Source organism: Pungitius pungitius, chromosome 7 (genome assembly GCF_949316345.1).
Source record: "Pungitius pungitius chromosome 7, fPunPun2.1, whole genome shotgun sequence".
NCBI lineage: Eukaryota > Metazoa > Chordata > Actinopteri > Perciformes > Gasterosteidae > Pungitius > Pungitius pungitius.
Window position 1 is genome coordinate 18,433,193 of NC_084906.1, and position 27,056 is coordinate 18,460,248.

The window sequence follows — 27,056 nt, forward strand, 5'->3', positions numbered from 1 at the left end:
CCAACTCAACGGCACACACCACACTGGTGTGTGCATGGAGGTGTGTGTGTGTGTGTGTGTGTGTGCGTTTCATATTAAAGCAATAAAAGGCAAGGGTTGAAGTTGCTCGGTTAGTCATGAAATCGCGTAATCGAACCATTTGAGGGGAAGCAGCCGCGCTGCTGTGGTGAAGGCTCCATGCATCACTGGGACCTGTTTACTGTCACCGCCTCTGTTACCCGACGCACGACACAAACTGTTCCCAGTGCAGCCTGGGTTTTCTCTTTAAACGTGCCCAGAACAAAGCAACAACAGGTCCTCTTCGGCGAAATTTCTGACGGCGACGTTAGAGGGAAATCTATTTCCTTTCTCGGGGGCCCGGTGCAAAGCGTTTGGGAAAATACAAATGGCCACATAATGAAAACGGTAATGGCTTGAATAATGAGGGACCTCAGTAAATGGAGAGGGAGAGTTAATGGAGTTGTAGTGGTGGCGATACGCAGAAAGTCTCTGCATTAGTTTCATGGCTCTTTGTGTATTTGTCCTACTGTTTTTAACCAAACAAATGGGAAGGTTGACAGTTTTTTTTTTTTATGGTTGAATTCGAATCATCAAAACAAGTCTCTCATTGAGGGCGAGTGCCATGTGGAGAAGAAAGGTAAGAATAATAAGAACTTCAGTGAAAGCAGCTATTGTTTCAGCTATTCCTCCTGCACCATCAAAGACTCATTTTGCTGGATTTTTAACATAAATGTCTTTAATACTTAATAGAAAATAGACTCTGGAGTTGTAATGAATCTGCTGTAGATCTCAAAGCAGCTGCAGCTTTTGGTAAAAAAAAAAGAAGAAAAAAAGAAAAGAGTTGAAGTTGACTCAATGGGTAAAGACTGCCCTCTCAGGGCTCCCTATGTCAATTGCAGTCGACATGTTGTACTGACTATCAGCCGCCTGGCACGGCCGGCAATGGCCAGTGTGCGCGTGCTGAATCACATGTGACTCCCCAGAAATGTGTGTTAGATGTTATCCACCATGACTCTTCATACCATGCATCCAAAACGGATGTATAAGCATAGCGTATGAATGAGTAAGAGTTCTTCAGAGAATTTTGGTTGCATCTCATGGCCTTCATAGGCTGATCGGGTGTGCATGATGACCTTGAGAGTGAAGAAGAATGTATGAGTGAATATCATATAACGTAATAAATTATTGTAGCTTATATAACAGACCGGATTTCTAAATTTAATAAATATATATAAATATATACTTTGCTTGATATTGAAATGAAACACATAATTCTTATTATATTGCCAATTATCTTTTAAGTTACAGAAACAAATGATATAATGAATATATGCTCCCATTATCAAATCAAATCTTTTAACTACATTCATATAACAACACCTGAGCCATCTCATACAGAGGGGGTTAAAATAATACTGTTACCCATATTTGGCAAAACAAAAAGTAAAGTTACATTTAAATATTCTCTGTTAAAATTGAAAATAGTGTTAAAAAAAGGTTCTCTCCCTTCTTTTACAGATTTCTCATAGAATCTCTTTGCAGTTTATGGCCTTCATCTGAAGTTAGTGTTCACACATTATGATGAAGAAAAAGAGTGTATGAATAAATACATAAAGTTGATATGATGCAAGGGATTTCAAAGTGAATATGTCATATTTTATATTAACTGTTAGTGCAAGAGATATGGAAGCCCCACAGGATAACTGGAGGGTTCATTAGAGGAGAAATAATCTTAGTAGTTAAAAACAAACCTGGTGCTATGGCAACTGATACTTGTGTATGTGTTTCCAGGCGGATACACAGTGAACAGGTTGGGGTTGAGGTGGGTTTTGTCTTATAAACTTTTAATATCCACTCAGCTCTCTGCAGGCCCCTCTTCTCCCCAGCATCACTGCTGCTGGATAGAAATGATGTTCTGCATGGTTTGATTCAGTTGCTGCAGCGTTCTGGGCATTGCAAATTCTACTTAATAATATTTCCAGTCAGGATTGTTCCTTTGTCAAAGTTAACAACAGCGTGGAAGTGCAATTTTGACTTTAGGTTTCCTTAAGAAATACAGCCGTTTTTGAGCTTCCTTCCAAAGGATGGAGATGTGTGATGATTGGCAGGTTTGGTTGATTCTGATTTCCAGGATCTTTCAGCTGTTTGCTCCACTAAGACTTCCTAAATGTAGACAAGGGTGTAGCTCTTTGGCTCCTTCTTTTTAAACTCAATGATCAACCTTTACATTACCTTACATTGCATGTAATTTAGCTGACGCTTTTATCCCAAGAAACAAGAAAGTGCAATTTAATAATAAAAGATCTGCCTGCCTGATAACTGAAAAAAATCAAGTCACTGATGTCCACTAGGTGTGGATGAAAGCTCCATAAAATGTCAAATGAGGACCTTGTCAGAAGTTTGTTTTTGTCAAAAAGTAAAGTCGTTTTTAGATTTTTGAGCCCAATTAATTACATTTATATCAGATGGTGGAATGAACTCTCTGATGACATCAGGACCGCAGAGAGTCTTTACATCTTCTGCGACAAACTAAAGACACAGCTCTTGTAACACTTAATTTGACTCGAAGTAGCATTTTAGTATAAAATGCAAATGTCTATTCAGAATAGGATAGATATAATCAAAGGCTTCAAAATTGTACTTAAATACAGCACTTAAATATAGATATACATAGTTTGAACTACTTTAAATTCATCCATCTTATAAGAATAGTAGCTTTGAATGAGTCTCACAATATAAACTCAGATAATATCTTGTAAGATAGGGAAAAGTCCAAACTCCATCTGAGTGTGCAAAGCAATAAACACATAAAATGGAAAAGAAAATGCGTTGGTATTATCATTTATATGATTTTCTCATTTTCTTTTTATCGCACCAGGTCATACAGCTTTGACCGAAACTTCCGCACTGTGATTCGATTGGTTGAAAACGCACGAAGAGCCCCGCCCCCTTTTGCTGTGAGTGAGCGAGGGGCTTCGGGCGCGCGCACACACACAGAGGGCCTTGTGTTGTGGTTCGGTGACCGACATCACACTGCAGGTCACGCCGGGGACAGAGGAGCAACTACGGGCTGCCAGCGAGGTCAGTGGACAACTTTTTAACAGCTCTGTTTTGAAATTATTATCAACTCCCAAAAGACGTCACGTTAAGCTAACTTGTAACGTAACGTTACGTTAACGTTCACTTAACTTTTAACTTGCTGGCGTCAACTAACGTTGACTTTCTCCGTTAACGTCGAGGAGGGTATTGACTCAGAAGTCGTGACAAACGGGGGGGGAACCGAGAAAAAGAGACGGTGAAAAGTCATAGTTTGTCATGTGGGGTAAAGTTCATCCACTACTTAGGTTGACTGAAATCAACGGCCGTGTAGCACCGCGCGTGCCATTGAAATGACACGATGTTGTGTTCAAAAGCGGCTAAAAGGTTGGAAATCATACACTCGGTAGAACACGCGGTGTAACGCTGTGTTTGTACTGGAACTGAGCTGTTGGTATATCCTATTTCATCTCCACAATGGGCTGCCTTTTTCAGCCTGGAAATTACACCAGTTCAATGCCAGCTCAGAGCTTTTTGTATGTGTAGCCTGTGCTTTGTATATAATGATATTGTTTTAGACAGGGACCCCTGCCAGACACCAGTTCACCTGTGAGGATAACCTTTTATTTTTCTTCTCTGGGTAGTCTTTTTTTAATTTGTATTTTAAGAGACTTTAACGTGAATGACAATGATTTTTTTTTTATTTCCTTACTTCAACTTTCTTCCTTTAGCCCCCTGGAGGGTCTTCACACTCTTGAGGGCCCCTAGAACGACTTTAGACCCCTTTGACCAGAACTGATCTTTTCTTTTTGCGTCAGCTGCACCACTGTCGTTCATGGCAAGTGTCTCAATATTTTCTTGGCGATAAACCAGGTTGTCTATTAATATCAAAGGTCACATCATTTTTCAGCTCCAACGGGAGCGTGGCAGTCCTTTTCCCTGAAGGGGATAATGTGTCTCAACCTAGTAAGGGTGTGGCAAATAGTCTCGTAACCCAATAAGAATTTTATGAGCTCTTTGCCCGAGTCACTTATCAATGGGATGATTATTTCCAAAAGTCTAAAACCCCTTTGTTTGTGTTGCCTTGCGCATAATATGTGCTGATTAGTTATCTCCGGTTCATCTCATCACTTGATAGCACGGAGATGATAGGGCGAGACTTTGATTTGTGATAATGCTAATGACGACGTCTTGAGAAATACGTTGCTCAACCATGCTGTCGCAACAAAATGCAACTTGAACAGTTAGTGTGAAACACCGCTGATGAAAATGTGCAGCTGCACTCAACACGCTACTGCAGCGCGTCTGCCCGCTGCATCCAGTCAACAATGGTGAAGAACCAGTGTTACCAGTAGACCAATACACTCGGTCCACTCAAGTCTTCTTGGCCCGACTGGCAGCATGCAAACGGAGTCCATCCACATGTTGGATGAGTAATGGCATATTTGTATTTATTTTTATAATTTCTCTCAACCCAAGGCAACGTCTTTTAAGTTTTTCTTTCTGCCAACAATCTGAAACCCAGAGATAGAGAAGTTGCTATTACTTCAGACAAAGAAAAGTAGCAAAGCCTCATGATTGTGAAGCTCAGACCAGAGAATAATTGGTATTTTCCCCCGGAAATTGCTTCAACAATTAATTGATAATCAAAATAATTGCACATGAGAAGAAGAGCTTATTCAATTGTCTTAAGGATTTAATTGACGTTTCCACATTTAAAATAATTGGAGAGTTCCCTTGGCCTTTGGGGAAATGGGATGGCCATTTTTTTAAATGAAATTAAATTAATTAATCCAGAAAATGATCTATAGTCAAATAAATTAATTTAAAAAAAACATAGTTGCGGCCTTACATTACACACTATGTAAAGTGATAGAGGTTCTATCCATATGACCCACTCCCCCGCAAGAGACTTTTTTTGTTCACTTTTTTCCAACGTTTTCTGACCCATTTAGTGTTGGATTTAGTTTCTATTTAAAGCAATAACTTGTAATGGAATAGGGTAGCAATATTTCACTTGAGTAATTCTTTTGGCCTGGTTTTGACTTCAAGCTATATTTTACCATTGTGGACTTGCCGTATTTCTCAATAATTCACTTCAGAATTTTCAGTGGATGTAAATGATGTCGAGGGCCCTTTTTCCTGCACGCCTTGGTGTGAGCCATCAATCTCCAGCGACCATGGTTTCACAGGCAGCCGTTATTCATGGCTTCCCCTCAATTCTAATCCATAGTTTTCAATCGGACTAACTTCCTCACACACTTATGCTTTGTAGGCACAATGGACAACCTTGGGAAACCTTTATTTCTTCTAGAAACACATGTTGAATGTGGAGCTGTATAAAGGGGAAAATATGTCTTTTGAATTTGTGATGCTCCCAAAAGGACTTTGAAGTTTTCCCCGACGCACACACGATGACTGAACTGTAGATTCTTGTTTTTCCTGTGGTGTCAAGTCAGAAAATAGTTTGTCTAAATTTAGAACTCGTACCTTGATCTACATTGACCTCATTAATCCATGTTTACAAAGCAAAATTCGACCCTTTCGTCAACTCCTGATTAGGAAAACGAGAAAAATGTAACTCCAATCATTATTCACTATTTTTTTTACTTTCAACTTTGACATGAACTTGACTGCAGCATTTCATTTTTTTAGTGCAGTTTCATCCTCATTGCATCATAGGGTTGACAAATGAATTTAAAATGGTTGAGTTGCCTTTGCGCCCACGTTCTTAAACCCTTTGACATGACAGTGATTCGATTTCCGAATTCATAGCACCATTATTTCAGGATAACCACTTAAACAAAGAATATCTGGGATGTATTTCATCATGCATACCAAGACATATCTATTTTTGACACGCTATATTCCATGCCAGAGATTGACTCCAGCAGTCACAATGGCAGACAGCGGGAAGACTAATGAGACTGGAGCTGCAGCAGCAAAACCAGCTAATGGAGATCAGCAGGTGAGGAGAACCGACACCCAGAATTACAAGTGTTACAAAACACTACATTGTGTGGGGAATCGAGCATTATCCTGCACAGAGAGACTTAAACTATATGAAAAAGGGATCTCATTGCATGTCACATTTCTCAATGACAGTAAGGGTTGTTGTTCTTTTGTCCCTAGAGTGTTGTTTCCCGAGTGAGCCATTTGCCTCTGGTCAGTTCAGCTTGCGGGGTGGTTTCCAGCGCCTACAGCAGCACCAAAGACAGTGTGCCCTTGCTGAAGGGAGTGATGGATGCGGCAGAAAGTGGTGTGCGAACCCTGGGAGCAGTGGCGACCACGGGGTCGAAGCCGCTTCTGGACATTATTGAACCCCAGCGTAAGTTCTGCTCTCTGTGTGAAATGATTCTGCAACAATGCTGTAGCATTAAATGAATACTGCATTAAAGGTGTGTAAGGAATGTCAGGTCCACTCGGTACATCTAGGCTTGAATACAACGGGAATAAAGATATTATTCTTCTTAGAACAGAAATTAGTGTCACTTTAAACTTTGACAGCCTTTTGAATTATTTATGTGCTGTAAATATGAAACAATTATTGTTTTGTGGTAAATGACTTCCCACTGATCACCATTTGTTTTGAGTTTGAAGAAATTAAATATTATTCTGCATGAATTGCCATTAGTGAATTTCCTTTGCGTTCTTGTTTCAGTTGCTACAGTGAATGAATACGCCCTGAAAGGACTGGATAAGATGGAAGAGAAGCTGCCAATTCTTCACAAACCAGCAGACAAGGTCAGACAGAAACACCTTTTCATTTTGGAACTTATTCATTATAATGTTCCTACTGCAGTCAATCGATTTTTACAAGATCATTCTGAATCAATTTAAAAGCCTTTTGACATTTTTTTCTTTTACACTGACTGGTTAGAATTGTCTTGGTGTTCAGTGTCAGCGGGGTTCAGACAATTGTGCAATCATTAACTAACCTTCTAAATGTATTGGGGCACGGTCACACAGGCGCCAAATTAACATGGACTTCCCATTCACTTCCCGTAATAAAACCTTCTCTTTTAGTGGCTGAATCAAAGTCTCATCTTCACATTCGCGTGGAGTTGCAATTTTGTGACACGCCTTTACGCTCCAAGTTAGTAGCAACGGGATGATTACACGTCACGTGTGTGACCAGTTACTGTTGCCACTTGGTAATGAACAACCACGCCATGGGTACAAGTCAGATAAAACACTCGGGGGGGGGGTATCAGAGCTATGTAGAAAATCCATAAATGGCTCTCCGAGTGTGACTCCCAATCTGCTCGCTCTCCCTCAGGTGGTGTCGGACACGGTGGGCATGGTGTATCAGTCGGTGGCTGGGGCCAAAGACGCTGTGATGGGGGCTGTGATGGGTGGTGTGGAGCTGACCCGGGCAGCAGTCAGCGGAGGCATCACCACCGCCATGGGCACCCGGATGGGCCAGATGGTCAGCAGTGGGATGGGCATGGCCCTGAGCCGGTCCGAGCACTGGGTTGACCAGAACCTGCCGCTCACGGAGAAGGAGCTGGGTCAGTAGCTATGTTAAAGGTGGATTGCATAATCAGTTCATTTTAAAAAAATCCACACACACACACACACACAATGGGAGTTGATAAACCCAGCGCTGAAGTACACAGTGTTATGGGGTGTTTTGACTGTTTGATCAAATGAAGCAGGCACAGGGCTGCAGTTGCAATTAGTTAATTAATGGACAACAAGCAGCCACTTTTCTTTAATCAAATTTGATTTGAACTATGAACGACCTAATTTAAGGGCTTCAAGACTCCGTCAGTAAGCATTCCATTTTTCATGCAAATGCTTCATAAATTCTGTGTCTGTCACACAGCAGGAATGATTGCAACCCTACATTTAAAACGTTTGAGTCACAGAATATGTCTGTATATATAATATACACTCACCGGCCACTTTATTAGGTACACCTGTCCAACTGCTCGTTAACACTTAATTTCTAAGCAGCCAATCACATGGCAGCAACTCAGTGCATTTAGGCATGTAGACATTGTCAAGACAATCTCCTGCAGTTCAAACCGAGCATCAGTATGGGGAAGAAAGGTGATTTGAGTGACTTTGAACGTGGCATGATTGTTGGTGCCAGAAGGGCTGGTCTGAGTATTTCACAAACTGCTAATCTACTGGGATTTTCACGCACAACCATCTCTAGGGTTTACAGAGAATGGTCCGAAAAAGAAAAAACATCCAGTGAGCGGCAGTTCTGTGGGCGGAAATGCCTTGTTGATGCCAGAGGTCAGAGGAGAATGGCCAGACTGGTTCGAGCTGATAGAAGGGCAACAGTGACTCAAATAACCACCCGTTACAACCAAGGTGGGCATAAGAGCATCTCTGAACGCACAGTACGTCGAACTTTGAGGCAGATGGGCTACAGCAGCAGAAGACCACACCGGGTGCCACTCCTTTCAGCTAAGAACAGGAAACTGAGGCTACAATTTGCACAAGCTCATCGAAATTGGACAATAGAAGATTGGAAAAACGTTGCCTGGTCTGATGAGTCTCGATTTCTGCTGCGACATTCGGATGGTAGGGTCAGAATTTGGCGTCTACAACATGAAAGCATGGATCCATCCTGCCTTGTATCAACGGTTCAGGCTGGTGGTGGTGGTGTCATGGTGTGGGGAATATTTTCTTGGCACTCTTTGGGCCCCTTGGTACCAATTGAGCATCGTTGCAACGCCACAGCCTACCTGAGTATTGTTGCTGACCATGTCCATCCCTTTATGACCACAATGTACCCAACTTCTGATGGCTACTTTCAGCAGGATAAAGCGCCATGTCATAAAGCTGGAATCATCTCAGACTGGTTTCTTGAACATGACAATGAGTTCGCTGTACTCTAATGGCCTCCACAATCACCAGATCTCAATCCAATAGAGCATCTTTGGGATGTGGTGGAACGGGAGATTCGCATCATGGATGTGCAGCCGACAAATCTGCGGCAACTGTGTGATGCCATCATGTCAATATGGACCAAACTCCCTGAGGAATGCTTCCAGCACCTTGTTGAATCTATGCAACGAAGAATTGAGGCAGTTCTGAAGGCAAAAGGGGGTCCAACTCGTTACTAGCATGGGGTACCTAATAAAGTGGCCGGTGAGTGTATATTTCATGAAAACACGTGCGATTACTTACTACTACACAACCTTTATGTTGCAACTTGCCCTTTTTTGTTCTTTTTACATTTTCACTTGAAAACAAACAATACTTTTGATACACATCGTATCGGCGCATGAGAAAGTAAAGCTACTTTCAGGTATTTATTAGTAAGGATTCAGACTTAAAATGTAAGCTCAATGATTAGCTTTTGCATCCCTTACATGACTCAGAGTTCAATTTTATACATTATAAATGACGACATTACATGTCATTTAGCTGAGGCTTTTATCCAAAGCGACCTACAATAAGTGCAGTTGTAGTTGGTACATCTTCCATTTGCTCAAACTTCATTTGTTCCATGATTAATATTCGTTATTGGCTGCGTTTACCATTCGAGTCTGTAGCCTTAACTCTTTTTATTTATCAAAAAGCAAATCTCCCAAACAATTAACATTATAAAGACACGGTGATGCGGCAGTACTGGGGTGGTCCTGATAAAAGTGTTTAATTCCTCCCCTGTGACTGGATCTGACACACATGAATGGTTGATTCTATTCATAGAGAGGGAGGCAGGGCATCCCAGTGAACTTCCCCTCTGTTAGCTTGGCCCATAAAGCCCTGACAATATCCAACGCTCACAGCTTTGACACCTGCTACTGTGATGTCATGACAACCTGCCATACTCACAGAGGCGACTCTCAGAGCCTGGAGATGGCAAAACATGCAAGGCCCACTGCCTCCAGCGGCATCCTCGAAGCACCCGGCAGTGCTCTGGGGAGTTTGGATCTGTTCAGGGGTTTACTGTGGCTCTTTCGGCATATCCTTCAGCTTCCACCGACGGGTGGTTCGGGGTTTTTCGGTGGCTCTCCAATCTTTTGGTCTCTCCTCAGCAAATGCGCTTTAATCCGGTCAGAGTCAAGTAGCCCAACTCCGAACAGATGCCCTAGTTAGCGGGGCGTGGGAGGGAGCCCATTGAGCCTCCCTCCACTACTCCAAGCATGTCAGTCGCTTATATCACTCTAAGCATGAGATGTGTTGTGATTACTAAATGATTTTTCATAAAAACTGATTTTATGGAATAATAACGGCAGGATGTCCCTTTGAAATAATAGCTCTCCCTGTAATATTCCAGCATCATTGCATTTTGTTAAGTGTTTTTAAGAATCATTATAGCGTCACATATTGCAATATTAGATATTACACAGTACACTACAGTATAGAGCATAGCACTAAAATCACAGACATATTTAATACAATTTTCTTTTAAATACATAAAACATCTCTTTTTATTATACATTCAGTACCAGTCAACGGGTTAGACACACTTTCTCATCCTAAACTTTTGACTTGTACTGTATGAGATGAATGCCATTCTCTTGTCAGCTGCTGTGGCTGAACCGGTCACCAGTGAGGTGACGGCCGCATCGAGCCCCAGCTACTTTGTCCGCCTGGGGAAACTCTCCGCCAAAGTCCAGGAGCGAGCCCTGCAGCACTCCCTGGTCCGTGCCGGCCTCGCCAGGGACACCACCTACACCACAGTGGCTCAGATCACCAGTACTCTGGACCTGCTGGAGATGGCCCGCACCGGTCTGGGCACCGCCGGTAACCAGATAGGAGGAGCCTCCGAGCAGCTGCTGCAGCGCTGGAAAGACTGGAAGCAGAAGCAAGCTGGAGCTGGACAGGCTGATTCAGAGCCAGCCGGGACCACAGATGAGGCTGAGGTCAGGGCTGAAGCATTACGGGAATTGTCTTGATGGCTTCTAACCGGGTTATGTTTGCATTTGACAGCATTTAGAGTGTATACTTTAACGTTCCATAGGCAGCATGTACACTCCAAAGTAACTTTGAATACCACTTGAACAAAAAGAACTCTTCTAAGAGCATGAAGTCCTGAGAACCAATCAATAAACCTAGCAATAAATCACTAGTGGACATCATTATTTAAAATGTGAATCACTCATTTCTTTTCCTTCCGCTCACAGCAGCTGGAGTGGCGTGTCCTCTCCATGGTGCACGGGCTGAGTGACCAGCTGAGATCGGCATGCTCCAACGTGGTGTCAAGTGCTCAGGGTCTGCCAGGTGCAGTCCAGGACCAGCTTACGAGCGCAAGGCGATCAGCTGAAGAACTGCACTCCTCTCTGGGGACCACCAGCACCATCACGCCCCTCCTTCTGGAGCGCAGCCGCCATCACCTGAGCCAGGTAATAATCGCACCCAGTCTTTACACCACTGTTTTATTTTGCTGCTTCAGCTTCGCTAAAAATAGTATAGTGATTTGAAGTTTATTTTTTCCGCAGTGCAATCCCTTTTTACAATTTGTCTTTCCATTACCTTTTTAAATGCCGCTTGAATAATAAACAGTCTTATTAAACTGGAATTAAACAGGAAACTCTGTCATAGTTCACATAAACAAACGTCCACCAGGGGTGTCTGCTCATTCATATGCATTTATGAAACTAGGACAGCTACTTGTATTTAGTTATGGACACACATATAATGTATGGATAGCACATTCCTAAGGGAACCTTTTGATTAGGGATCCGTGATGTTGTTGTTTAGTATACTGGTCTTACTACTACTACTAATGCTTGTTCCCAGGTTCAGCGGTCTCTGGACGGTGTCATGGACTATCTACTGAACAACACACCACTCAACTGGCTGGTGGGACCTTTTGCGCCTCAGATCGCCGAGAAGGCGGAGGAAGATGGAGCGATGGGGCAGAGTGGACCTGGCAACTAGACTTGCAAGACTCTTGAGTTTTCTCCATGAGGGGGGGGGGCAAGAAACTGGTGTATACTGTACCTGGACCTTTTGAGAAAGAAAAAAAAATCAAATCTGCTTGCTTTAATGAAATATTTATAATGGACAAAATATTCAGCATTTAATAACTCAATAACATGTGTGATGTAGAGGTTGACTCAACGCTCTGACGTGGCCATAGAGGTTTTGTATATCTGTGCACTTTATTTTACATCAAAAAAGTATTTTTAAAATGATCTACTACGCATGTGCTCAAAATGTGCTGATTCCTGAAAACTTTTGTTGGTGCCTTAAAGAAGTATTTAAGAATTACTTGACTTTAACAAATGCTCAATCTCCCTTTTGTGTGAATAAAAACGGCGATCAAATAAACCTCTGGATGGAGAGCTCACTGTACTCATCATTGCAGACTGGCCGTTTTAATTCCAGTATTTTGTATTCTGTGTCTGCACCTTTTTGTGGGCTTCTGGAGTTCGATGGATCTGTGACACAGTATTGATACCGAATGCATTGATTAAAGTGTTATCACTCAGTGGTTGTGCTGGTGTTTTTGTCGGGGGGGGGGGGGGGGGGGGTGTTTGGTGCTTTTTGGTTGGTCGGTGGACTTTGCCGTGTTGGCCCGACCGACTGAAGGCTGAATCGATGCTGGGCATGACGTCATGGTCGTTGTTCCGAATGTCGGGAGCTAGCGCTGGGTAAGAGGCCGCACGCTCCGCTGGGGGACACAACTCGTACAAATCTGAAGCCCAAGGTCGTCGGCCGCCCCCCCCGGTACCTCCAAACCCAGGTACCGTCTCCCCCCACCCGGATCGCCGTGAGAGACCGCCGCTGTGCGTAACCGACCTTAAACCGGCGAGGACACCGTCAGGCAGCGCGGTTTAAGCTAGCAGGTCGGCTAACGCTAGCCTGCTAGCACTAGCGTCTATTCGATTTAAAACAACATTTGTTTACACCCCGTCGTTACGGACGCGGTACTTTTTTTGTTGTTGTTTTGTTCATTGTTCGTGTTGGTTTTCATCGCTATCGGAAGCTACCAAGTTTTTGTCCCCCTCTTTCGATTTGTTTGTTTGTGTTATCCAGCCAGAGGGACGCTAAAGAGCGTCCGGCGGGGCTGTTTGCTAACGGTACCGCTCGCCCACAGCGTCGCCGCCAGCACAGGACTTCGATTGTTTCCTGGCGACACGCAGCTGGAAGTTTAGTCCAGCTGCGCTGGAAGCGGCGTCCAGTCGTGACCGGGCAACGCTCGAGGGTCTCGCTGAAGTTATTCGTGTGCAGGCATGTCCTTTTTTTTTTCTGTCAACCGACGTTAACTTTTGCCCCGGGGATCGAAGCGTCTTTCTGGTGCGCCGTAAGCGAGCAGAAACCCGCTGACCTCGCTCTGGTCTTTTTCTCTTTTTTTTTTTTTTCGCAGATCAGTAACTTTCTGCATGTCTCTTTGTACCCTTTTGTTTTCATTCACGTGCACGGCTCTCCCACCTAGTTTGTGTGACAATTCCACAGTGAGCCACTTTCAAAACTCCTGGCCTATTGTTGCAGGAGCAGCTTTACATTGACCTGTGTGTGTGTGTGGGTGTGTGTGTGTGTGCGCGTGTGCTCCCTTACCTTCCCATCAGGTGCGAATGATTTGATCTTTTGACTTACAGACTTAATACTGAAGTCTTATTCTAGTGTGAACATGTCCTGCTTCAATGGCCAAACCTATAGATGATCTTGATTTATGAACCTGGTAACTCCCTTATGTCAAATAAGGTCGTTACCACCTGAGCCCACAAAGTCACTCAGATTTCATTCAAATCAACACATGTCATTGAATATAATCGTTTTAGACTAACTTCTGCCACCCCATTTTCCAGGAATCTCCTCTTCCCCCCCCCCCTCTACCCGCTCTGTCGGAGCATGGCTCAGGAGACCAATCAGACGCAGGTGCCAATGCTTTGCACTATGGGATGCGGTTTCTATGGTAACCCCCGCAACAACGGCATGTGCTCGGTCTGCTACAAGGAACACCTGCAGAGACAACAGGGAGGGGGGCGATCCAGCCCGCCTGAAGAGAAAGGTATGGAGATGGGGGGGGGGGGGGGGGCATACAACCAGTTGGGTGTCTGTTAGGTGGGAAAAACAGGAACTTGGAACAGGGTGGGTGTTTGAGAACAGACACTGTGGGCATCACACGGCAGGAGAGTGACTTTCACGTGTTAAGATGTGCTCACGGATAAATGAGACCAATAGAAATTCCTTTTGTGCTTTGTGACCCCCCCACAGCAGCTACGTCACCAGCAGGTTCGCCGGGCTCGTCTGGCGTGACTGTGGAGAGTACGACCTCAGAGCCCAGCGCGCAAGTGGCGGGAACCCCCCCGGAGGAGCAAACGGCCAGGTACATGGGGGCGGGTGGTCGGAGCCCTCGAGGAGCTTATTCTCCTGGGATTAGTTGCATCTCTTTGTCAGCAGGTCAAATTAAACGCAGTGTTCATCAGATTAGGACCAGTTCAGTCCTTTTATGAAAACACCGTGTGTGCCGTTCCAGAGGTTTATTTGATTGCCGATATTGTAATATTGACGAGTACATCAGTTCATTATTCGCTGCAGCACGCCGCGTTCCGACGTTTTCTCTCACTAGCCGCTTCAAACAGTACAACAGCTTGTTTTCTGCACAAATCCGAGAGGAAAGTTCCCATTTCACTGCTCGGGTTTCAGTCTTCTCTGGGCATTGAAGCATTTGTAGCGTTGCCTGATGGCTTTTGGTGAAAGCTATTTGCCAGGCGATACTTCACTTTTAAGAAAGTAGCAACACACGACCACGTGCTTCACATCTAAAGACCAATCGGGCTCTCAGCCTGATTCTAGATCAGAACTGATAATCCATCTGTTTTTGTGTAGGGTTTATGGGTAGCGTTATGCTTGTGAGCGACCTCGTAATTGTTGGGCACTCAGTGGTGGATGACTAGTAATTGTGTGGCAGCTGAGCTTTATTTCTATTTTACGTTTTCACAAGCAGAACGGTCACTATCTTGTTTAAAGTTGACACGGAAACAAACCGCTCACCAGTAACCAGGGGCCTGTTCTTAACACTGTTGCATAATGTTGAACAATTGTTGCGGGTAAGGCTTATTTTTGTGGAATTAAGCATTTTATAAGGGCTCTGGAATGCTTTAGTTATGTCACTAAATCATTACATATCATGTGATGGGTGAGAGGAGTGTTTGAGATGATGATGATGTAATGGGGGGGGCTGTTTTAACAATGAAGCGACGTTTATTTGGCGTAAAAAGGGCATAAAAACCAAAGGCAATAGACCAGGGCAGCTCTGAGATGAATAGAATCAGACGGATGCATGCGTGCATGCAGCCAAATGTATCTTGTAGACATACAGTGAATCGGTAAAAGGTGTCCGTGAGTTGAAATGTGTTCATTTGTGTGCCAGCCCCAGCTCCCCGAGCCCCGTCACTCAGCAGATGACCGCCATGAGCATCTCCCACGATTCGGGAGCCGCGGACTCGGACCGAGCGGAGGCGGAGGAGGGGGAGGAGGAGGAGGAGGGCACTTCCAACAGCTCAGGTAAACCTCACAGGGCTCGGCGGCCCTCTTTTTGGCGAATCAGTCCCCCCCACCCCCCCCCCCCCCCCCCCTCCCTAGCGCACGAAGTGAGTCACACTCACACGCTGCTGTGGACTCGGCCCCCTGCTCGTTAACGCTGGGAATGAAGATGTAAACTATGGATGCGCTGGCCGCCTTCTACCATGAAGAACTTTAAATGTACGCTCTTTTAAAATAATATTTTAATTAATAATTTTTTTAATCATAAAATTATATTTTATGAGGTTTAGATGAAACTTTCAATTATTTGTCACACCGTCTGGTTTGTCAGGGCCCTTTATTATCACAAATCCGTCATCCAAATGTATAATTTTAATTTAATTCTATTTGTTTGTCATTTTTGGGCATTGTGAGTTTTATTTTGTTATGTATCTATCCGTAGGAGCATGTATGTGAAGAAAACAATGGATGGGTTGTTTTATTGTGTGTGTGTGTGTGTGTCTTTTATTTCATCAGACCCGGTGGAGGAGGCGGCGCAGGCTTTGTCTGATAATGACCAAACTCCAGATAAAAACAAGAAGAAGAACCGCTGCTTCTCATGCCGGAAGAAAGTGGGCCTTACTGGTAAGGAAGAGAGGAGCATTGTTTTGGCCTTCGTCTGTGTTTCTGAACGTGATGCCACTTATCAGAAGCTTCCGACCATTCAGCGTCTGACAAACGCAATAGATTACAGTTTGCGTAGGGGGGGGGGGGGGGTTTCTTGGAATATCCACCACATGTTGGATGCAAGCTTACGGCTATTTAGTCATGTTTCTTCTACCTAAAAAATGTAAAGTTAAACCACGAGCCTTTGCTCAGTGGTGCATTTGACAGTGTGACGCTGGCCTCCACCGTGGATAACCTCAACGGAGCCTCCAGTCCCATTTGTTTGATTCTATTTTAATGTCTTAACCCGCAACTAAAAAGTTTTTTTTTGTTGTTGTTGTTGTTGCTGCAAACTAAAACAAAGCCACGCAGCGCGCGCCTACTCTAAAGGTCACTGGAGCAGCACTCGCCCCGCATGCTGTTGACAATCACAGTGACCGAGTGTGTGTTTTGCCCCCGAAGGTTTCGACTGTCGCTGCGGGAACCTGTTCTGTGCCATTCACCGCTACTCCGACAAACACGACTGCCCCTTCGACTACCGGAGCGCCGCCGCCGCCCGCATACGCAAGGAGAACCCCATCGTGGTGGCGGAGAAGATCCAGAAGTTATGAGGAGCGCGTGCAAACCACCAACAACAACAACAAACGACAAACAAAGAAAAAGTCTCTGACTCTGTGAATATGAACAATGGCGACTTGGAGGAGAACACCTGAAATCATGGCTTCATTTGTTCATGATAGACCAAGCCCGGGGGGGGGGGGGGGGGGGCGGCCTACTAGCATCTCCCTCTCTCTCTACTGTTGTGTGTGTGTGTGTGTGTGTGTGTGTGGGGGTGGAAGTCGATGTGTGCACATTTACTTGAGAGTCGGGGAGAGTGCCGTAGGGGCCTGGTGGACATTGGTGTCGCTGTGGGGAGGGAAGGCATTTGATTTGAGCCCTTTTTGTTTCTCAACCAGAGGGGGGGGGGGGGTCGTGTGCGTTTCTTCTTTTTTTTTAATTTTTAATTTTTTTTTTACAATCCCTGCCAGGCAGTTGAAATGAGATGAAGCTGAGGAATGTGTCGCAGCCCGATCATCGACACGGGGGGGTCAATTAAGGAGGTCTGACGAGTTTAGAAAAACAACCCATCTATCAGTAAGACCTTCAAGGGCTTTGGAGTATATACACACACACACACACACACACACGTATATATGTGTGTATATATATTTCCCATAACCCCCTCCCCACAAACCGAAAATGATGTCAACATATTGTCGAATCTGCAGACGCCCCCTCCCCCCATCCACTTACCTTTTTCCCCATATGTTGACCCCCCCAAGTCTTAGCATTTTCCAGAAACGTTTCTCTTTGATATATCGACTTATCACACTGATATCTGGTGCATGAACATTTGTTGGGGGGGCTGGGGGGGGGGGCAAGGAGGCAGAACCGAGAACCTTGACTCAACTGCGTGATTGAATTATGTTTCTTTTTTTCTTTTTGCTATTTTAAATGAGCGTATGACATCAGAAGATCTATATTAATATATTGTAGTTAGCTTGAATTGTGTGATAGCATTCTATTTATTTTTTATCGTTTGGTCGGTCTGTGCTGGAGGATTGGCAGCATGTGGCAGCAAATCACTCAGATTTGCGCTTAATACCTTTTTTTTTTTTTTTTTTTTTCAATTCTATTTAAGTAGTTCCATCTTGATTATATAACCATTAAATAAAAAATACACAAGCTTCGAACATGGATGGATGGAGTAGAGTCCGGTTAAGCCGTTACGGTCACAACTCTGCAGTCAAATCTCCCCGTTTTTTTTGTCATTTTCAAAACGAAGCACAACTAATTGTGTCGACGCCGGCTCAGTGTTGTTTAGCGTCCCGGGTCATTTGCAGTTCATATTTTTATCTGTGTGGCCCGAAGAAATCTCAGCCAGCTCCCCCCCCCCCCCCATATTTGAGCTTCTCTCTAACCACCAGCAGACCGCCGTGTATTTGCACACATGTATTTGCCACGTGCTTCGGGGGGGGGGGGAGGAGACGACGACGACGGTTGAACTCTCCTGCATGTGTGGGCGCGCGGGTTCAAACACGCGAGTTGGTGTTTTTTTTTTTTTTTTTTGGAACCGACTGCGCAGTTTTAAAATGAAGCAGAAAAAAAAGAGAGACGCCACGCAGCAGTAGCACAATGCATGGCTGCAACCTTTTTTATAGGTCAAGTTAACAGGGCTCTACGGTCTTTGTTTTGTGTGTCTCCATATGTAAATACCATGTGGTTCCTATTCATATAATATAATCTTAATGTAGATTTTGCCAGGTAAGGAAGGCGGTGGGGGGGGGGGGGGACTACGGGGACGAACAGTACGATGTGTATTAAAAGTGCTTTTCATAGTAAAAAGGACGCCGCGCTGACTCATCGATCCCCATTTTAATGGCGTCTTATTTCCCGGTTTATTGACGTGTAGCTAATCGCAGCATCTGCCCATGTGATTCCCAAAGTGTATTCAGCATCTGGCTCCACCGAGATTGTCACGGGGCCCTGTGAGCTTTGTTAAGCTCGCGGAATCACACGGTGTCCCGGCACACGCTTTCATCCTGTTTTGGGCTATTCATGGCACCGGGGTAACGCGTTAAAAGGGCCCACGAGATGCTCGCTCCTGTACGCGACGTTAGAGCGCCGTTGAGTATTTTTAGGAAAGAGCTCTAGAAAAGTTTCAAGGAATTTTTGCAGAGTGTGTGTGTGTGTTTTTTTTTTTAAATAAGCTAATGCAGAATGTGAAGGAGGCCTCTCCTTGGATGCAGAGAATAGACCTGGGTCCATGCTCTAAGCCCCTGAATGATGTAATGACCACTTCTAGGAAAGGTGACATTCGTGGGGGTGGGTGTTTCCTGCGGTTGAAACTCTGTAGTTAGATGTTCCCTCCATCTACAAGTATTCAGAATATTTATAATATTAAAGCCTGCTGGGTTGATGGCAGTAGCGTCGCCTACACTGCTCACTTTTCCTTTCACGGATCGAAAGTCCCTTTAAGAGGAAGTACTTTGTTTAGCGGTGGAAATTGTGATGATTTCACAGTTCACGCTTGGTTTTTTTAATTTTTTTTATTGAGCGCTCATATCAAACCCCCACCCCCTTATTTTCTTGATGAAGATGGGCAGTTTGAATGTAACTAACCATCAAACCACTCTGCCCTGATACGGTCTTCTTCGACAGGTGATTTGGGACCGATGGCTCACTGACTATTTTGTGACGGCGGACTTGGCGCCATAAAATAATCTTGATGGTCTCCGTGCGCACGGAGACGTTCAAGGCCACACACGGCTCTTCCCTCTGTACTTTTGCTTCAATCGAGTTTTGATGTCTTCAGTCCCGTCTTTAAGCACAATCTTTCATAATCAATGTCTTCATCGTGCGAGGGTTTAGATTGATTGATTGATTGATTGATTGATTGATTGATTGATAACAATGATGAACCTTTCAGGTGTGACGAGTCTGGTTGAAGTTGAGTTTCACTGCAGAAGAGAAGACGAATGACGGCGACTTGATTCAATCTTCTGTTTTCAAGATGAGCTCGAGGGGCATCGAATGAAATCCTCAATGTTCAGAGACTGTACCTCTTGTTCCTCGGCACTGCAGTCCCCCAGAAACGCCACCGGATATCTCTCTTTTTTTTGTTGTTTTCTTTGAAGATTTAGGATTGTATGATGTGTAAGAGTAAGTATAAAACAATAAATTCACAAAGTTTATTTTAAATTACACTTGTTTTTTGTCTTTTTTTTTTAAATTTCTACAAAGTAAACCTTTTTAAAGCTCTATAAATAGAATGTATATATAAGCTGTGTTCCAATGCTTTCTACTTATTTGTTGTCAAATACAAAGCAAAAAATATGTACAGTGGCAGCTGATTAATGATGGAAGAGCCCCAAAGCCATTTAACTCTCCTGAATAAACAACGTCGCGATGATTGATTGACCACAAAGAAATGCGAAATATTTTTTATACACTTAAACATGCCAAAAGCTCGTTCTCCCTTTTCACCATAAAAAAAAAAAAACTAGAAAATGATGGAATGTGATCAGCAAGTGTAAGAAAAATAATCATGCACTTTCTAGAAAGACACACCATGGTTTGTGAGGCAGACGTCTGCAAAGACACAACTCCATCCGTACCTGGGCAGTTTGGTGCCAAGACAGACATTAAGTCCTTATCATCAGTGTTACTAAAAACAAGTAACCTGATCAGCAAATATACATAAACACCTGCGATGTGGCGTAAGCACTGGAGGGTCTGCAACAAGGTGGCCTGTTTGGTAGCACTGTGGGTGGCTACATAATTAAACGTTGAAAAGCTGACGTTTGCAATTATTGGCAGGTCATTTATTCCTTTCAGGTTTTCTTTTATCGCGGTTGCCAACGCAAAAAAAAATTAGAGGTTAACGTCCTGGGTTTTTTTTTTTTTTTTTTTCAAAGTCCCACCAACTTGAAGTTATTGTGATGATTCATAGGCCCTGCAGTAACAATGGATACCGCCACAGCGTCCGTGTCTTTTCTTAAGAGGTGAAGCTGAACAATGAGGTTCAGAAAGGTCCACCTTCTACAGCATCGTGACCCACACCGGTAACGCGTTTCCACTAATTGTCCAATGGAAACTCCTTGACGTCACATCCGGTCAGCTGTCACTTCCGGACGCAGTGAGACGGCGGAGAAGGAAAGGAAAACCCCGCACGTACATGGATTAAATTCATACGACGAGACGCCACCCGTAAAAACTCAAAAGGAGACGCCAGCGCCCCGCGGGATGGATCCACGGTGAAAGGCGCGCACGTCGGGAACTGGGTACTTGCGGCGTTTTTACCGCGCCGAGGCCGGCGAGCGAGCGAGCGTTTGTTCGTGACCGAGCAGCTAGCCGTGTTTACGTCTTCCTGCTAGCTTAAGCCCGCCGTAGCGTCAGCTGCTTTTACGCGCAGACCAGCGGCTTCTCCCTCCGGTGATGTGTCACCTGTAGACATTTGTTCACGCGTTTTACTTGAGAGCATTTTAAGGGAATGTAATTGGTGGTGGGGGGGAGAGGGAAGGGAAACGCTCATAGTTTGTGCTATACGCGTCCAGAAGTGAGTGTTTTTAAAAAAAAAAAATATCGAATACAGGGGCCCGTTTGGCGTCACTGAAGTGACTCGTCAACATCTCAACAAGTGCACAAAATGGATGTGATCTGGACTTCAGTCCCCACGCAGATAACTCAGCAGATACTTTGTAAATAACACTTCCTGTCAGCCCTGTGGCTCCACCACTTCCCCCCACCCCCCCCCCCTGCTTCTGCTGACTGGGCACGTTTACGAGTAATATCCTGCGTTTAAAGGAGGCTGCAGAGGACAAAGTCTGTCTTGTTTGAACTCTTTCAACTCTACTCCTTTTTTTGTTTGTTGCTGTTTTACTTTCGTCTTATCCCAAGCTCTTACTCAACAGGTACGTCTACTGTCTTTGTATTGCATGCTTGTGGTGATGTGTTGCATTCAATGATGCTTGACAAAAAACGTATTTTAGAATATTTGGCTAAGACTAATGAGCAAGTGATGAGTTATGATTAAATGGTTCACCAGACCGCTAACACTTGCTTATTTGAAGTAAGTGAATCAACGTCCTAATAGTTAAAGCCAATTGTTTGTTGATTAAAAAGAATCAACCCTTATTGATTGTGTCACTTCTCAAAGAAACATTCTTAAGATTTAACTGTTCCAGCCACTCAGGGGTTGATTAGTTTCTTTAGTTATCTCACAGTTAACATCATGTTTAAGCGTCTGAGACGAAGAAAAAACCCCCAACATTTTTTACTCACAATGAAATGATATAAGCTTTTGTAGCTACATTACCATCATCCCGACTGAACGCCTCACACATTACATTGTAATAAGTATGTCATTGTTTTGGACTCGTTAGCACAGTGATCCTCTTGTCCTCCTCCCGCACAGTGAAGGATGAATGGCCTCTCTCTCAGCGAGCTGTGCTGCCTTTTCTGCTGCCCGCCATGTCCAGGCCGCATCGCGGCCAAGCTCGCCTTCCTGCCGCCTGAGCCCACTTACGCCTTCCTCCCAGACCCAGAGGCTGGCCCTGCACCACCCGTAACGACAGCAGCAGCGGCATCTGCTGCACCACCCACAGCAGCAGCAGCAGCACCACCCACAGCAGCAGGAGCAGCAGCAGCAGCAGCAGCAGGGGCGACGGGGACGTCCAGCCTGCGGGCGCGGAGCGGCGCGTCGGTGGCCGGCAGCGGGGGGGCCGCGGAGAGCAGATGGAAGCTGCACCTGACGGAGCGAGCGGAGTTTCAGTACTCGCAGAGAGAGCTGGACACGACGGAGGTGTTCCTCACGCGATCCAGCCGCGGCAACCGGATCGGCTGCATGTACCTCCGCTGCGTTCCCAACGCCAGGTAGGTCGGCCAGGGCGGTTCGCCCGCCTCTCGAGTCCGGTAGCAGTAATGGTTTGTGCGTTACAGACAAAAAGCTTGTTAGAGCCTTCTTTAATTGGTTTCTTCCGAGAAGGCGTGTCACACTTTCTCAGAAGTGTTTCCGGACCTTCCTTCCTTGTCAGTGTTCTTTCGCTCACTCGAGTCTACTTCGTTTCCTTGTCTCCTTGTTGATTCAGCTGACTCAAAGGTTGTCTTCTCGTGTCATCTTCTCCTGCTTGTCAATGACATTTATTGGAAAGGACACGTGTTTTGCTCATATCCAGGTTCATATATTATGTTCAGAAAACTCTTATTGACTGTAATGAATATACCTGTGTTCCTCTGTCTGAAGTGCTTTGTTTGAGCACTTTTGCCCTGAAATTTCACACTTAGGATTCACGTTTACTTCCTATTTTGCTCTAATTTTTCCAGTCAGAAATGGTGTCTGGCTTTCTTCCTTTTAGACTTTAGCAGAAGTTTTAGGTTCATGATGTACTGTAAAAGTATTTAACAGCAGTGTTCCCATCCTGTTGCCGTGGGCTGCTGCTGCTGATTAATTCACTAAATCAATTAAAAAGACATGGACGGGCTCGTGTTGCAGTCTGTGCGTCTTGTATTAAAGTCGATCTTGTATGACGCGAATGAATCCAAACCAGACGCGTAATGGCGGAGTCATTGCTACGCCTGCACTCCGAGTGGACAGAGTGGTTTCACAACCCGAACCCACAGCGGGAGGCTTACTAAACATAACCCCCCCCCCCCCGTCTCCCGCCAGATTCACAGTGCTCTTCTCCCACGGCAACGCGGTCGACCTGGGCCAGATGAGCAGCTTCTACATCGGCCTCGGCACGCGCATCAACTGCAACATCTTCTCCTACGACTACTCCGGCTACGGCGCCAGCACCGGCAAGCCCTCTGAGAAGAACCTCTACGCGGACATAGATGCCGCCTGGCACGCCCTGCGCTCACGGTAAGTTAGGATGTGTGTGTATATGCTCTCTATGGATCTCTAGGAACACCCGGAGCCTTCTCTTTGTTTGCAATGACGGATTCTATATGGGGAGTCTAATCGTTTGGAGATGCCGTCGCCATTTAAAAGCGACCTTTTGTGTATTTAACTTGTCCCTGTTTGTGTTGTTTTTTTTTAAAACGCCGGAAAGTTTGTACATTTTGCCGATTAACCATATATATTTATTCATTTTTTGTCTTGGCCAGGTATGGCATCAGCCCGGAGAATATCATCCTGTATGGACAGAGCATCGGTACCGTCCCCACCGTGGACCTGGCGTCCCGGTACGAGTGCGCCGCCGTGGTGCTTCACTCCCCCCTGACGTCCGGCATGAGGGTGGCCTTCCCCGACACCAAGAAGACGTACTGCTTCGACGCCTTCCCCAAGTGAGTCTCATGACAACACGTGTAACGGGCTCCGAGGGGCTTCCTACAACAGAGTCTTTGTCACACGCTTTTTTTTTTTTTCCTTTGCTGTTTTTCTTTGCACCATAGAATCCCAAAATAAGGTGTTCCTCTGAGCAGGCTCGCACAAAGATTACGGAGAGGGTTTTGCTGCCAGTTGGAATTTCCAAATAATTACAGATCTGCCACTGGAGAAGCGTAATTGCTATTTGCACTGAAAGTGTTTCCTCTACAGCGAAAGAGCAGCTGCGTAATGGCCGTGTTGATGTCTTTTCTCTCTGAGACAGTGGACATTGTTTGTATTTTATTTTTATAGATGTGGGTGGGCCATCCTGATACTGTAATATTTCAGTGACCAAAATCTCTCTTGAGTTTGTACTAAAAGTGACCTTCCGCGAGGGCCATTCCTAGTTTATCTGTGCTTTTTAACAGCCGTGTTGGACCCAATTAAGTTCAGGTAATAAACTCTTGGGGTCTTGCGAGTTCAAATAAGTTATTTCGACGTGTCCCAGGAAAGTTCATTGAGTCTAAAACCTGTGATGACATCATGGATATCGTCTACAGCTGCTCCGTAGATCATGTCCGAGGGACTCTTTTAACCCCACCCCCCCTCGGGATGTGCTGTCTTCTATTTCACACCCAAATGAGCTCTATTGTAACCGCGTCCTATGCGCCCCCCCCCCCTCTGCGTCACGTGGAACCGCGCCACCACTCCCTCGTCCAGGGAGCACTCCTTGATCTCGTCTCTTGCGTTTCAGCGCGGCAGATTGTTTGGATCTCGGAGGGAGCTTTTCATGACGCCTGACATCTGTCGGCGCCTTGGACCATGACGAAACAACACGAGTTCATTTAACGCTTCACCTGCTGATCTCGAGCTAAACATTCCGTGGGACGACACGAGTCGCCACCCGTTTGTAGGCCTCCGTCTGTTTTTGGGGGATTTCCGCCTGTGCGCCCCGGGCCCTTTTTTTGTCGTGAGCTCGAAACCTCACGAATCTACGGATTTGCCGGGAATGTCAGCGAGGAGGAAGTGATTCAGAGTTTTGGTGGATTCAGGCAAACATCTCGCCGGACAAATGAAGATATTTGTAAAATCTACAAAGCTCAAGGCCCGTGTTTGTTTGCTGTACTCGAGTGACGAGTATAATATTGTACGTACATTGACGGTTACCTTGTTTGTTTTTTTTAAATCTCATCTTTAATAAAAAAAAAAAAAAAACTTTTTTTCTCCAGCATCGAGAAAGTGTCCAAGATCACGTCCCCGGTGCTCATCATCCACGGGACGGAGGACGAGGTCATCGACTTCTCCCACGGCCTGGCTCTGTACGAGCGCTGCCCCAAGGCGGTGGAGCCCCTGTGGGTGGAGGGGGCGGGGCACAACGACATTGAGCTGTACAGCCAGTACCTGGAGCGCCTGCGCCGCTTCATCGAACAGGAGCTCGCCGCGCAGCACGCCTGACGTCATCGCTGTGGGGCCGAGTGCGTTCGTGGACATTGCAGATAGAGGTGTGTGTGTGTGTGTGTGTGTGTGTGTGTGAGAAAGACCTTGTTGTAAACTGTATTTCTGGGGTGGGGAGGGAGGGAGAGTAGAGTTACTTTAGTATAAATGTAGCATCTATTCCTATAATGTGGACAGAGGAAGGAAAAGCCTTTAAAAAGATTAAAGGAGCTTTAACACAATAATGTAACTAAGTAACATTGCGGTCCGAGCTACTCATAGATTGTGTGGGGAATTTTACATTTTTTAATGCTAACTCGAGTTAAATTGAAAAGGAAGCGTTGGAAACACTTTTAAATGCCCTTTAAAAAACAGTTTTCACGTGCTCGTCTTTTTTTCTCCTTCCGTTTTCTTAACACCTATTTGTAACAGTTTTTCTACAGTTTCCATTAGTGCGCCCTGAATAAATCACCGTAATCCAATTAAAAAAAAAACCTGACAATAAATCCCGGTTGGAAAAGGGTGGATTTAACTATATTTTAGTTTTGTAGTTCTTAGTTGTGTGGCGTTGGACTGCATCAGATTTCACAGCGTTCCTATTGCCTCATGTATGCACTACGTACATGCTTAATTCTGTCTCTCACAGTACTGAACATTCTGCTCAGGTAAACCTTTTTTCTTTTATACACTAGGAAAATTCTACATTAGTTTTTTCTTCTTGGATTTTTTTTTTTTTTTTTTTAATTGCAATCGTCAAAATCCTTTCAGATGCTTAAAGATTTGTGGGGACTCGTTCATCGAGAGTGTGTGCGTGTGCAAGAGAGGTCTGCAAGTTATGAAGCAAACAATGGTCCCAAGACTAAGGTACCCTTTTTCTTTTTTTAAAATAAATAAATCTCTTCCCATATGTCATCAGTCACATCCGTAAAGAAGCCCACCTCCGCCTGAGAGGCTGTCGGCCCTCTCGCTCTGTTCCTGGTTGCGTTGTTTATGTCTCGCACCAGTAGGTCACAGCTGTCCACTCGAGTTCCTGTTTCACAGAGCCGTGACACTAAAATAAAACCGCCCTCTGTGTTCTACCTCCAGAACCCCCCCCCCCCCCCCCTTTCTTCTAATCTCTAAAAGCAACACCCCGTCTCCAGGGGCAGTTTTGTCCATCTGGGAAATGGCGTCCCCATGGAACCTGAATTTAACAAACAAACGAGGTTCTCCCCCCCCCCCCCCCCGCCCTCCCCGACAAACGGGACTCCTCCCGAACCGTTGGCGCCGATGAGCACAGGACCAGAGGTTCCCTCTCGGTGAAACTGTGGTTCCAGGGGCGCAGGTCCACAGCGTTCTGGCACTTTGACGCACTCCAACACTCGTATTACTTGAACTACAACATCTGTGTAAAAAAAAAAAAAAAAAAAAAAAAAAAAAAAAAAAAAAAAGCTGCTGGTTGACTACGAGGTGAACGATCTTTTCTAAGTGTGACTTTGGTAACTAATGCTAACGTTCAAAAGCACGTTGTGTTCCCTTCTGTGACCGTTTTTTTTATTTATTTATGGGGATATCACTAACTAGTCTAAATTGTCCCCTTTTTGCTGCAGAACTCCCGTTTGATGTGTTTGCACACGGGAGTAAGCGGTTTGGAATGTGATCGCCCCCCCCCCCCCCCCCCCCCTCCCTCCTCCTCCTCCGTGGAAGC

The 27,056-nt window shown here is 45.0% G+C and overlaps 3 protein-coding genes across 6 annotated transcripts; all 3 read left to right on the forward strand.

Moving 5' to 3' along the window:
* The first annotated feature begins 2,956 nt into the window (after window positions 1-2,956).
* On the forward strand, window positions 2,957-12,439 carry plin3 (perilipin 3). Its single transcript, XM_037469953.2, has 8 exons — window positions 2,957-3,081; window positions 5,915-6,004; window positions 6,169-6,364; window positions 6,698-6,780; window positions 7,316-7,547; window positions 10,531-10,868; window positions 11,130-11,348; window positions 11,746-12,439. Exons 2-8 carry the CDS (start codon window positions 5,936-5,938, stop codon window positions 11,884-11,886), a joined length of 1,278 nt encoding a protein of 425 aa, XP_037325850.2. The 5' UTR covers window positions 2,957-3,081; window positions 5,915-5,935; the 3' UTR covers window positions 11,887-12,439.
* A 1,320-nt stretch (window positions 12,440-13,759) lies between these two features.
* Window positions 13,760-16,746, forward strand: zgc:77486 (uncharacterized protein LOC405808 homolog). Of its 3 annotated transcripts, none has more exons than XM_062563544.1 (5): window positions 13,760-13,963; window positions 14,170-14,281; window positions 15,329-15,462; window positions 15,958-16,065; window positions 16,549-16,746. In XM_062563544.1, the coding sequence occupies exons 1-5, from the start codon at window positions 13,804-13,806 to the stop codon at window positions 16,695-16,697; spliced, it is 663 nt and encodes a 220-aa protein (XP_062419528.1). In that variant the 5' UTR covers window positions 13,760-13,803; the 3' UTR covers window positions 16,698-16,746. The 3 variants fall into 3 exon arrangements, with proteins under 3 accessions (XP_062419528.1, XP_062419527.1, XP_062419526.1); XM_062563543.1 differs by having other exon boundaries at window positions 13,768-13,963; window positions 15,335-15,462; XM_062563542.1 differs by having other exon boundaries at window positions 13,768-13,963; window positions 14,173-14,281.
* A 3,883-nt stretch (window positions 16,747-20,629) lies between these two features.
* On the forward strand, window positions 20,630-27,026 carry abhd17ab (abhydrolase domain containing 17A, depalmitoylase b). 2 transcript variants are annotated; one of them, XM_037468905.2, is made up of 7 exons: window positions 20,630-20,909; window positions 21,526-21,539; window positions 22,043-22,500; window positions 23,294-23,488; window positions 23,734-23,913; window positions 25,165-25,437; window positions 26,138-27,026. In XM_037468905.2, the coding sequence occupies exons 3-6, from the start codon at window positions 22,049-22,051 to the stop codon at window positions 25,388-25,390; spliced, it is 1,053 nt and encodes a 350-aa protein (XP_037324802.2). In that variant the 5' UTR covers window positions 20,630-20,909; window positions 21,526-21,539; window positions 22,043-22,048; the 3' UTR covers window positions 25,391-25,437; window positions 26,138-27,026. The 2 variants fall into 2 exon arrangements, with proteins under 2 accessions (XP_037324802.2, XP_037324803.2); XM_037468906.2 differs by lacking the exon at window positions 21,526-21,539.
* Window positions 27,027-27,056: the final 30 nt, after the last annotated feature.

Bases quoted from the DNA above. Each gene is read 5' to 3' on its own strand.
- abhd17ab (XM_037468905.2), top strand. From the start codon at position 22,049: ATGAATGGCCTCTCTCTCAGCGAGCTGTGCTGCCTTTTCTGCTGCCCG. The intron at 22,501-23,293 runs GTAGGTCGGCCA...GTCTCCCGCCAG, and splicing joins CGCTGCGTTCCCAACGCCAG to ATTCACAGTGCTCTTCTCCC. The intron at 23,489-23,733 runs GTAAGTTAGGAT...TGTCTTGGCCAG, and splicing joins TGGCACGCCCTGCGCTCACG to GTATGGCATCAGCCCGGAGA.
- plin3 (XM_037469953.2), top strand. From the start codon at position 5,936: ATGGCAGACAGCGGGAAGACTAATGAGACTGGAGCTGCAGCAGCAAAA. The intron at 7,548-10,530 runs GTCAGTAGCTAT...TTCTCTTGTCAG, and splicing joins GCTCACGGAGAAGGAGCTGG to CTGCTGTGGCTGAACCGGTC. The intron at 10,869-11,129 runs GTCAGGGCTGAA...TTCCGCTCACAG, and splicing joins GGACCACAGATGAGGCTGAG to CAGCTGGAGTGGCGTGTCCT.
- zgc:77486 (XM_062563544.1), top strand. From the start codon at position 13,804: ATGGCTCAGGAGACCAATCAGACGCAGGTGCCAATGCTTTGCACTATG. The intron at 14,282-15,328 runs GTACATGGGGGC...TTTGTGTGCCAG, and splicing joins CCGGAGGAGCAAACGGCCAG to CCCCAGCTCCCCGAGCCCCG. The intron at 15,463-15,957 runs GTAAACCTCACA...TTATTTCATCAG, and splicing joins GGGCACTTCCAACAGCTCAG to ACCCGGTGGAGGAGGCGGCG.